The sequence below is a fragment of the Zootoca vivipara genome, chromosome 3 (genome assembly GCF_965207765.1).
Source record: "Zootoca vivipara chromosome 3, rZooViv2.hap1.1, whole genome shotgun sequence".
Lineage (NCBI taxonomy): Eukaryota > Metazoa > Chordata > Lepidosauria > Squamata > Lacertidae > Zootoca > Zootoca vivipara.
The window spans coordinates 88,943,901-88,956,501 of record NC_142586.1 but is presented as its reverse complement, the minus strand read 5'-3'; the positions used below and the strand labels follow the sequence as shown (position 1 = coordinate 88,956,501).

The window sequence follows — 12,601 nt, the reverse complement described above, 5'->3', positions numbered from 1 at the left end:
GGAAAGCAAGCATAAGACTGACTGTGTTACTTTTTACAACCTCCCCTTAAACCATACAGGACACATGTATTTTTAAAAATGTATATTCAACGGCCTACGTTAAATGTAGTTGTTTTAGCATAGTGCCACCCAGCCAATGGGTCTAAACCATGTTCAGCACATACTGACTTAATGTTTCAGCCAAACTGTCTACTGACAAGTTAGTGTCAAAGGAACTTAAAACACATTCTAGGAGCCTAAGGGCACTGTGGTCTCTCAGCCTCCTCAACAGCATTTTCAAATGGATCAGCCTTTCAAGAGCACTATACTATTAGACCACCGGAACACAGGACTATTTATAAAGCAGCATTTTTTTATTTATTATTTATTTTTACAATAGAATGACCAATAGAATGAGTAACTTGCATGTACTTTCAAAGCCCAGTGGAGCACACTAATGCTTATGCATTATATCTACATGGTAGAAATTATACAACTCTGCTAGGTGAAAGGGAAAGTGATTTTTTCCCTATTTCAGAGTATTTGAGGACCAACACTTAGAACAAGTCAGATTACATATTCTGTTCCCCCACATCCTACTATAATTAGCAATGCCTGCTTTTTACTTGTACGTCTGTCTTTTTCTTTTTTCGGTTTCTGTTTTCCCTCTGGTAAGCGGCAAAAGGGTTCAAAAGTGGGGAGGAAAAATACTTTCACTTTTGAACAGAGTGGGAAACGCAGGTGTGACCTTGAATAGATCATAACCAAAGACTTTTAACTAGGGTGGAGTTAGCTAAAATATGGAAAAAGGGAAACATGATATGGGAGCTGACTTGGTGGTGATACCAGCATTTTGTCTTGCAGTGCCGTTACAGCAGTGACTCAGGTGCGCAAACCCTGAGAGAAGTGGTTGCCAGGGCTGATCATGTCCAAAATAAAGACTTGAGAGGCCCAGGAATTACATTTCCCAAGTTTCCCAACACTTGGAACATTTTGTGCGGTGTTCTAGCGCATAACAGAAACTGCACTACAGTTAAAGTGAATTAAAGAACTCTGTCACCCAAGCAAATCAAGACTTTTTTTTTGCGGTTTGGACAGTGATGAGTGAATTCACTGAAAAGGGTGTGTTAAATAAATGAATGATTAGCAATAATACATATAAATATGCTGCAAGGTAATCAGGATGGATGTGGGATTGATATTTATTGTCACATAACTGCCCCACAAACAATTAAGAAAGAATGCTCGAGAAAGACTAGCTAGGACCCAAAGTCCATGTAAGCTTTGTGCAAGCATGTTTCAGGATGAAAACACAATAAACAGGTCAACCTGAAGGGCCTTAACTTTGAGGGCAAAGGAAGGAACATTTAGACCCCACGGTACTTCCAATAGCAACGGGTTGAACATTTGTGAAGAAATATATAATTAAATTATATATTTCTGAAGAATTATTTTACCCAAGTCTATTCCAAATCAAGCTAGGGATAAGTAAAATGCAGTACACTTTCTGTATATTTTGTTCTGCCATGCCTGCTTTACATAAACCACTTGCTTTTTACTTATATGGCGGGGGGAAGTCCCCAAGTGGTAAAATCAAGGAACGTGAGACTCGGGTAAATACTACAGTACACACACAATATACATATATGATGTTAACACCTCAATAGTTACATACCCAGCTCTTAGGTTTGCAATAGTAGTTCTGCCAAAGCTGTAAGGGTCTTTATCTGAAAAACAGGACAACAGCGCAGTATACACACTTTGAATTAATTCATTTAAAAAGAACAAAATGCTCTTGCATCACTATAATATTACCACTGTTTTATTATAACGGTTCTACCCTTATATACTGCTTTCATTTATAAATCTCAAAGCAGTTTGTAATACAGATAAAAACCATTATTAGTATAGAACATGTCATCAGTATACACACCAGGGATGCTATAGACAAGGGCAAGCAAGCAAGACTAGTGGGGGTTTTTTTTACCATCCAGCTGTGCAAAATAATGGAGGAATGGGGCAGAAATGACCCCTGAGCCTCAAATCCTAAAGCAGTGCAGTAGCTATCACTTGCGCTCAAAGATCAAGTCACTGGGAATCTGGCATGCAATATCTGCACGCATGCACTACAAGAAGTCAGGCCAAGTTGAAGGACTCATTGAGTTAGCGAGGAAAGAAATAGATAACCTTAAAATTCATTGACATCATTATGTATCCTCCATGTGCTCACCCTTCCCTTGGAAGGGACACACGGCCATTCTCCCACTGCTAATACCTTCCCACCCCAGACAAACTCCAAACAAGCATGCTTACACCAGTTGGGTCCCTCTGCCAGATTCCACAAGTTCATTAGGTTAGCACCTTTTGGAGCCTAAAAATCACATAGGAAGGAAGAAAAGACTCTTCTTCCCCCCCACCAGGAAATATAAAGGAAAGAGGCAGAAGGAGCAAGCCACCACCACTCCCTTCTGCTGTTTGAGGAGTAGGTAGGGTATTATTTTTAACCATTTGGTATAAACATCCCGATTCCTATGATGTTATTTTCTCAGTAATAATAAATGCTAAAAATGAGCTTCTGGGTTCCTTTAAAAGACAGAGAAAGCACAAACTCTGGCTAGATATACTGATCATATATATATATATATATATATATATATATATATATATATATATATATATTGCATGCCTTCTTAGTTTTATTGATTTCTTACCTACAAGCTGCAGCGCCTTAAGCATCGCATGTAAAAAGAGACAGATTTTGAGTGTACCACATTCAGTTCCATTGAATGTATTATGCATTATACAATCCTCTTTTAATGTAGTCTTTTTGCCAACATAATCACCCCTTAACTTTTCAAACCCCCTTGGTCATGTAAACACAGGCTAGTTTAAAAAGCGATGGAAAGAGGCCTCGGGATTATTAAGAGTTGTTGACTCGCTTTTTGTGTCATCCTGGGATAAAAGACTGTTTAGCTCTGTTCATAGCCATTATCTTTGGTATGCTGAGACATGGAATTCTTATATTTTCAGTGGCCACAATGGTGAACAGAATGGCTAAAACAGCCTAGGATGTGTTCCAAGCCGGAGTTGTTGGTTCAGAAGGAAAACTACCTACACCAGCTAATATAGACACATTGTGAGAATCTAATATACTTGGCAAAAAAAAACTTAGTCTGGTTACTGAATACCAATGCATATGCTTATACAGTGGTACCTCGACTTACGAATGACTCGACAACTGAATTTTTCGACTTACGAATGGGGGTAATGGCCGCATGCTTACGAATGTCTCGACATCCAGAAAAAAACTGCAGCGGTTTTAGATAGGGATTTTTTGACTTACAAATTTTTAGATAGGGTTGCTTCGACTTACAAAGTTTTCCGTTTTCAATGCATTCCTATGGGAAACTGCGTTTCCAATGGCGTTTTTCGACTTATGAATTTTTCGACTTACGAAGGTGCCTTCGGAGCAGATTAAATTCGTAAGTCGAGGTACCGCTGTACTCTCCTGCACCCTGCATGGAGTAGTAATAGGGTATCATCAACACAGATGTGCTACTCCAATATAGAAGCAGTAATTTACTGTCAAAGCCACAATAGAGGTTTTACCAGATGCCCAAAGGTTTTCTGGAGAAAATGAAATAACTATAATATATCCCACCTACAGAAGAGTACTTTAATCACTGGACCCACTACAGAGAGATTTTCTAACCAGACCCCGTAAGAATAAGCAAGCCCTGGTCATCAAGGCATTAAGAGTGACATGGAACACCAAGTCATAAAAGGTTCTCACCAAGTAAGTCGCCTGATAAATTGACAGGAAGTATGATGCACAAGGACAGCATGCTGACTACAATCAGCAGGCAGATGAGATGGCGCTGAAAGGCGAGGTAGGTAATGGCATCATCCCCACATTTTACACGAATCTCTTCATCGCTGCACCACAAATAACAGAACAGGTCAGTTGCCAAGTTTTACAAAGGTGGGCGTATGCTTAAGGAGAAGGCTGACTAAGGATTGCATTACAGTTGCAGACAAAATACTCTGTTGTACAATATGGTGGTATCATAAAAGGTCACATGGATACAGAAGCAAAAGAGGCTAGACGGTAAAAAGATGCTGAGCAGGTTCAAACAAAAGCACATCCACATGGAAAGAACAACTGGCATTTAGCCCACTCTCTACTCCAGTTTATAGAATGTGAGTGCTTTCTCCCGATTCAATTCTATACGAAATGAAAAACTTTTCAAAAATTGGATTAGGGAGGAATTATTTGCACAACCAAAAGCAGATGCCAATTTGAAATGCAGCTAAACCTTTGAACAGAATTATTACACTAAATACAATATCCTGCAGATGCAGAAAGACACAGTAAACACAATTTAAAAAATTATGTTTTTGTAATGGAGTAGGACAGCTTTCCTCACTGTAGAACTCAGCAATACTGACATAAAAAACTACTGAGCTAGACAGCATTACACAATTCCAATATACCAACCTGAAAATTATTTCCTCTTATTTCAGAGGAGATACATACATAATTTGATTTGTATATTTATTTTTTTAAAAAAACAAAGAGGTTTACAACATACATAAAAACCATATAAAATTTTAAAATCAGAAATCAACTAACTATTATAGCAGGGTATTTTCTTAATTGTCATCATTAGGTTGGCAGTTCTGCGACAACATTAAATTTAACCCTCAACCATGACAGTATTTACTGCAAAGCACAGAGCTCTAGGTAAGAGCTGTGATCCTGAAAACCATTTACTGAGACGCAGAAGTACACTACTATTCATTATAACTGGAAAAAAGTTTCCTGAAATGAGATAAATTGCAGAGGTGGGAAACTGAAAGTGGAGTCCCTAAGGAAGCTTGTACTTCCTACTTTTGAGAACATCTTAAAAACTCAAATTTAGAACCATTATTTTCTTGGCAAGCTCATATAATGAGTCAACAGCAAGATCTAATGATCCTTCCCTAGTGAATTTTTATTTGGGGACTGGTGTCATCACAGCCAGTCTATCCAGCTGTTAAGATGGTAAAAGATCAAAGAAGTGTGTAGGCTTGCTTCATATAATAATGAATTAGCCTTTTTAAAAAAAAGACAAAAAAAGAAAGAAATGACATATACTGGGATACGAATTAGAGATTTTTTTAAAAAAAAAACATTAAACGATTTATAAATACTTTTACATAACACAATTCAAATCTTATTTCAAAGCTGTGGGCTTACTGTTTTTCTAACCATTTTAACGATAGTTCTGTCCCTTCTTGTATTTAATATAAAAGCTTTCTATTCCGTCTTATTAATAATTCTCAAGGTGGCTAACCAAAATCCAATTGCTGCAATGATAAAGCATAGAACATTAAAAATGTACAGCCCTCTGTTTTCAAAATTGCTAAGAAACTGTTATTAAGCAATGTATAGCATAAATAGCACTCAGATTTCTGCTACTTTGTGTACTCACCTCATTCGAAAGGCAGATATCATCCAAGAACAAAAACCCTAGAAGAAGCAGAAATATTCTTTTTTGAACACTGAGTGGGATCCAGAGAAACATTAGCAGAGCAAGCAAGGTTTCCCACATCTTCTTCCAAGCTCTAGCTGCACATATTCCCTGAAAAGCTGCTCCTGGGGTTGTGGGGCTATCCAAAATGGCATGTACAAGAAGCTGCAAATTGGAACAGGAAACTGGGAGTAATTAGAAGCTATCCCCTTTGCATGAGCAGAAACAGCTCCTACACCCAAAAGCTCTCCCATTCTCCTGCTTGGGTAAGAGGCAGAATAATCAAATTATAAATTTATATTTGTAATTTATTTTACAGGGGGGGGGAACACTTTGGGTTGGTTCTAAGCCTCCTAATAATATCAGGACACAATGTTTCAGAGAATACCCAAAGAAACTGGAAGGCTTTTGGGGGGTGGGGTGGGGTGGGGTGGGGAAATAAGAAAACATGGACCTTTAGAAAAGTTTCTTTTTTAAGCAAGATGAAAAGAGAGGAAATACAGTTCATTTCAAGTCTAGAACTCCTCAGGCAAGCCGAGTGAAATGGGATCCAAACATGAATGAGGAAATGATGGTGAGCAAGCTTTGTGACCTCATGGGAACATGAACTCCCAAGAGTGACGGGGCTCATCACTCAGTTGTGCTTCAATTGGGTGCTCCTAGATTAATCATGCCTGCTATCACACTTTTCGCACTCACTCCCCTTGGAAACCTCTTAAATCAGGAGCGCCATGGACCTTGAGTTTCCTGAACCAATGACCTTCCATGAAAGTAGAAAGAAGCAAGAGAGAGATAAGGGCTACCTCAATGACTACATCACTTTAATCAAACCAAGTGAACTATTCATAGTCTACAGCGCTGTTTCAACAACTCAAGAAATTATACACATCATTTCACGTTTGGACTCCTTAAGTAAAACAACAGTACAACTAAATGATTACAAGGAGACAACATGAACTAAAGCCATTTGAAAGCAACTCTTGCCATGAACAGCAAATATTGTTATTATTAAACTTATTACCTGCCTTTTACCAGAAGGGTTCAGGGTGGGTTGTAGCAATATAAAATACAGCATCCAGTAGGTCACTGGAATAATTCTATTGCCATAATTACTGGTGCTTCGGTGACATTTTTGAGATGAACAATCATACACTGTTGCAAATTATAGTTACTAGTCAATTTGTTTTATATTTAAGCAGAATTCATAGTAAGTATGAAGTGTTGTGCTACTGCACACTGTACGTTTCTTCACAGTAGTGTTTTCTACCTCATTTTAATCGTAAGGTTTAAAGAAAAACATAACTATAATCAGTTGATGAAGCACTGGAAGATAGAAGCCATTGAAGCAAAGAATCCTTCACACTACTGATAAACAATTATTGTTTCAGTCACCGGAACATTTTCCTATGGAATATGTATTCATGACACATTTTACATACAAGAATATGGGAGAAGCTTAATGCAAAATATTACTGACTTCATCAGGATCCAAATCATCAGGATTGGGTAAATCAGTAGATACAGCGGTTTCACTAGAATACACAAAGGAAGACTTCAAAATTAGAACACTAGACTTCACAAAACTTTACTCAAAAGCATATTTAAAAGAAGCTCAAATAAAGCAGCTAGCAGAAGTACTCAAAAGGGAAAAGAAACAAATAGTTAGGTGGAAAGCATACTAGAGTGAAAACATGAGCATTTTAGACAATTAGGAGGGGGGTTCTGAAATAATCCTTTCTGTAGAAATTATTCACTCTCATGTCAATATAATGCTTTGCTCCCGAAAAAAGACCTCAAAGCAATATTTTTCTAGATCTCATTCCATGACTAAGAGGACCATCTCTTCATTTCTAGACACTGTTAGGGCCGTCTCAAGCGTGTCGCGTGCCCTGGAGCCGTGGTGCCGAGATCGCTCTGGCGCCCCCGCTCCGCCCCGTTTCTTGGCGCGGCTGGTGGGCGGGCGCAGGGTGCAGCACGGCGCCCCCTGCTGGGCCGGCACCCTGGCGCCCCGCGCCACCCAGCCTACACCTAGAGCCAGCCCATGACACTGTGATACAATACATAGCTCAGATCCAGTATTTCCACAAGCCCATTGGTGCAAGGATGTTCCCAAATAAGTGGATTACATTTTCTGCCTCTTAACTAGTAAATCAATGGATCCCATCCAAACCATGAGAGGTATTCATGTGTTGTGTGCATGTCCCCACTGCTCAGGAATGACAACCATGGAAGTACACAGCAGCAAATGTTGTGAGATTCCACATGAATATCTCTTTTGGATCTGTCACCAGAAAGCTGGTCAAGGAAGTCTGCTTGCTGTTCTTCTTTCCCTTGCTGACATGTCCCCCTATTTCAGCAGAGGGTATAGCTTTCTAAATAACCCATGATGCAACCCAACCTTGGGGGAAGCTACAAAAAGACTTCTCCCCTCGCCCTTCAAATATGAAACTGACAACATTCTGGTAAGTTTCAGGTAGTTCGATTCTTTCCTTCTTCTGTGTCCTTAGGTTAACTCTTCACCACCTGTCTTCACATTTCTCTCTTCCTTCACTCCCAATTCATGTTTACACATTGTAGCTGTTTGTTCCCCTTCAGTTTTGCTACAGAGGTTTTGAGCAAGAACAGTCTTTGCAAAACCTTCATATTAAAATTAAAATGCTGTTTTATTTTCTGCAAACTCTGACCTCAGCATGCAGCAACTGGAAAGGGGCACGCTTGGAATAAGCACTGTTTCAGCCACTGCAAGAAACGAACATGCCCTGCACTCGCCGATTCTTCCTAGAGATCTAGCCTTATACAGCTGTTTTGCTCAAGAGATGTTTTGAACGAAACAGTGGTTTCGCAAATTAAAAAAAATATGTACTTCAGGGCTAAACTAGGTGTAATGCTCTAAACTCATCGTTGACAATGGGCTTTTCTTTTTTAATCAATAGCATGCATGACCAAATAATTTTCATGGGAACCACAGACATGCACACACATCAACCACCATAGCTGCCAAGTCTCCCGCTGAAAAATGCGGGATCAGCAGCGGCGCAGCACTGGAAGTCGCTTCTATGCATGTCTGGACATGCGTAGAAGCGACTTCCGGTGCCCCGCTACCCATGTATGAGCACCGGAAATCGGGCGGCGCCGGCACCCAAAATGGAGCCTCCCTGGCAGGTAAGAAATCCAGGGGATTTACGGGATTTTTTCCAATCTGGGCTGCCAGCGGAAAACGGTTTAAAATACGGGGTTTCCCCCGCAAAAAACGGGAGACTTGGCAGCTATGCCAGCCACAAACATGCTGCTCTTTTTTATTATTATTTTTTAAACCCATTACCGAAGGAATTCCTAATAATGTACTTAGTGTCACAGTTCCTCCTCTTTGTAATCCATAGAACTGTTGGTGTTAGTGGTCTATGACAATGCCTATTATATCAGGCATGAAGCTGTGCTACTGCCTGAGAGGCCGGGGTTCAAATCCCCACTTGGCCATGAAGTTCACTGGGTGACCTTGGGCCAGTCACTGCCTCTCAGCCTAGCCTACCTCACAGGGTTGCTGTGAAGATAAAGTGGGGAGGAGAGAAGTATGTACACCACCTCAACTTCCTTGAAGAATATAAATGCAATAAGCAAATGGATTATATAAATAAACAAACATTTACCTCAATGCTTCCGATACCAGGGCAATACGACCATAATCCCAGAATCTTTTTCTTATAAAAGAAAATACCAACAATAAAATCTAAAAGAAAAGAAGTAACATTCATTCAAAGGCATAAGGTTTCGTTATTTCCTGTTAAGCTGGCTTCAGATATGACAGCGCCATTAGAGCACCAGGACCAAATTTTTCATACTTGACAAAAACTTTGGATTTTTATTGTTGTAACACCAGAAAATAGCTTATGGCTAGTATTGGACAGGGCCTTTTTTAGAGCAAAAAGAATAAAACATGTGCTGTGAAGGGTGAGAAATACCTGTCTTAAGCTTCACAAGAAAGAATTCAGACAAACCCATGTTAATTCTGACATGGCACTCTTAAATATAGTTTGGCAACTACCATATGCTCCCATCTCAAAGAGACTAAAAAAAATGGAAAGTGTTGCAAATCCTATAATCCAAAGATGACCACACACTTATTCTGCATCCCCTCCACATATATTTCTTTGGTCAGGACAAGCCACACCTTGCAGACAGTCTGTCTGAAGGGATGGAAAACATTTGTGCAAGACAAAGGATGCATCTATTTCAGCAGGGTAAATTACATGATGATTCACCCTTAAGAACACAAGCCCTATTGGATTGGACAGTAAGTCCAGCTTATTTAAAGGGAACACTTTCTCCATATCCGCCATAGAGCTTCTCTTTTTTGCAGAGGATTCTGGGACTTGTCTTAACACACATGCTCAATTGACGTAGCACACCAACCATACTTCTTGAGCCTCACCATTGCCCCACCAAGCCCTTCCTCAGACCCTGCTTTGGGAACTTGGGGATTGTATAAGAGGCAGTTATCTGCCAAAGTTGAGACTCCTAAAATTAACTTACCAAAAAGCAAGTTACATCGAGCAGAAGGACAATAGGGACTCCACCAAAGCTTACACCTTGAAGCACAGTACTTCCCCGTGCTCCACTGTAGCAGTAGGATCCATTGCTAGCACGGATGTCTGTTTTAGTCCCATTCCATGAGTGATCCAGCCACATATCTCCAAAGAATGGAACCATGTTGTTTCACTTAGAAAACAAAATCATAGGGCAAGTTACAACCGACAGGAAAGCATTATATATATATAAAGAGAGAGAGAGCAACCAAAGTCAGAAAAGAATGGCTGAAGCAAAATCTATATTAATAACAACAACTATTCCCCATTACTTAAATAGCTTTGCAACAGTTCAATCAAAACAATCAAAACATAAGCTTTTATTGCAAGTAGGTACTTTGTCACAATAGTGCTACCTCTATGTTCTAAACCAGGCAACCCCAAACTCAGCCCTCCAGCTGTTTTGGGACTACAGTTCCCATTGTCCCTGACCACTGGTCCCATTAGCTAGGGATGATGGGATTTGTAGTCCCAAAACAGCTGGAGGGCTGAGTTTGGGGATGCCTGTTCTAAGCCATCAAGACCCAAGTCATGAAGGAAATAGTATGAAAGGACTGAACTGGGAAAAGCCTGTAGCAGGATGGAACTGTAAACACCACAGATCTGTCATTTTCTAGCTCGGCTACGACACAAAAAATGCCCCTACAGAATGGATCTCCCCACTCTATCATTTTCTCTCATTCATATATATCACAGAGGGGTGGAGAGAAACAGAGACTGAAATTCACCACTGCCAAATAATAGGTCACCTCTGTGTCCACATCCTATGTAAAAATAATAAAGGTCCTCAAGTATGCTTTTGTGGTTGGCACTGGCAAGCACCAGATTTGTGATTTTTACTGTGGAATGTAGTCGATCAACACAAGTATTAATTTTATAGTAGTTCTGGAGGACTGCATGTAAAAAATCTTGTAATTTCAAGAGAGTAAGTTTTAATTCAACCGGATGAAGCAGTGACCTAGAGGACTGTGACAAGCACGTCCCACGGCACACTCTCAAAACTGCCAATCAGCCCCAAAAGGGAAGACCTGTTCTAGAGGTTTTGCAGGGCAAAGCCAAGTATCAAAGCTATCCAATACCTTAAACTGTTTTAGAAATATTCATAATTTCACGCTTTAAGCATGAAGGAAACTGGTTCAGCCCCATCCAGCCGCTATAAACAACTGAATAGTCTCTTAAATTGTAGGTGACAACCAGCCATCATGAAGTTGTGCATGTACAGGCAAATCATCTAAAGATGAATGCAAAGATAAAATTATTTAAGAGCTCACAGCAAGTGGCAAAGAAAAATCTGATGTAAAATCAAATTTTACATTCTTATGAAGGAACTTTATGTTTTCACAGTTGTAATTTTACAGTGTACAAGAAACCATCCAAATGAAGACATCCAATATGTTCTTCACAAAATTCTATGATGTTAGGCCTCATTCCAAAACAGATGCAGTTCATGGTTAACAGGCAAGTTGATGGGTGGATTATCTGTTTAGATCAGTGTCTCCCAAACTTGACTCTGCAGCTGTTTTTGGGCTACAGTTCCCATCATCCCTGACCACTTGTCCTGGCAGCTATGGATGACGGGAGTTGTAGTCCAAAACCAGCTGGAGACCCAAGTTTGGGAAACACTGGTTTAGAGATGAAACTTGTTTGTGTCCTGTCATCCCACACATTAATTTAACTTCAAGGGAACGAACCAGAAAGCAGCGCTTATTTTATCCACCAAATCACAGCTCCACAAGAGAGGTAACACAGGACAATGAATGTCTTTCTGTTTCTGAAATTCTGATTTGCCTGCAACCAAAATAATTTCAGGGCAGTCTACAACCTGCAGAGGGCAGAAGAGAGCCATCCCAGATTTAGCACCAGCTGTTGATAATTACACATCATCTCAGCAATTATCAAGCCTGCCCAAACTTTCCTCAACAGAAGAATAAGGTATTTTATTTATTAACAAATGTCAACCAGCAATAACCTACCCAGTGCAGGTCCTTGGGAGAGGCTCAGAAATTAGATCACAGCCCAACTTAACTTCTGATATATTAAGAAAATGTGGGCGTCTACCCTACGATAAGTAGGGATGAAGGATATAAAATTGCCCCTCCCTCGTCCCCCAAAGTTTAGGGCTGCCACCCTCCCCTTCCCCCTGGCAGGGGGCATGTGCTTTAGCACCCACAGAACCTGCTGAAATTTAACTGGGCAGCTTCTCACCACCACCACCACCCGCACCAGTTAAGCGGCTGGATTTCTGCCAACTCATACAGCTGTTATAGACCTGGGGCCTCTGAAGCCATTAAAAAAGAGAAACAGTTGTAAAACAAAACGTGGCTATAAAATAACGGGCCCATTCGAGATTAGAACTGCAGGTGGCGAAAGAAAGAATGCAAGAGACGCACAATTCACCAGGAAAGTCGCCTCCACTTGATAATAAAGAGAAAATGGAAGCCAGGTGAAGAGAGGACGGAGGGGACTTGCCTGAAGTCGCAGCAGGGGCCGGGAAGAGGAGCCGGGAGGGAGGCTTAGGTGGGTGCC

General features: G+C 40.3%; 1 protein-coding gene across 6 annotated transcripts in view; it reads right to left on the bottom strand.

Moving 5' to 3' along the window:
• TMEM63A (transmembrane protein 63A) overlaps nucleotides 1–12,601 on the bottom strand; it is a 40,545-nt gene that overhangs the window by 18,206 nt on the left and 9,738 nt on the right. For 5 of the 6 annotated variants that reach the window (XM_088666638.1, XM_088666641.1, XM_035111441.3 and 2 more), the window contains 6 exons: nucleotides 10,023–10,208; nucleotides 9,140–9,219; nucleotides 6,970–7,024; nucleotides 5,454–5,491; nucleotides 3,773–3,915; nucleotides 1,655–1,706 (listed from right to left, as the gene is read on the bottom strand). In XM_088666638.1, the coding sequence (XP_088522764.1) occupies nucleotides 1,655–1,706; nucleotides 3,773–3,915; nucleotides 5,454–5,491; nucleotides 6,970–7,024; nucleotides 9,140–9,219; nucleotides 10,023–10,199 (545 nt within the window). In that variant the 5' untranslated portion in view covers nucleotides 10,200–10,208. Of the gene's footprint in view, nucleotides 1–1,654; nucleotides 1,707–3,772; nucleotides 3,916–5,453; nucleotides 5,492–6,969; nucleotides 7,025–9,139; nucleotides 9,220–10,022; nucleotides 10,209–12,544; nucleotides 12,569–12,601 lie in introns of those variants that run through there. The other variant, XM_088666640.1, reaches the window with a different exon arrangement.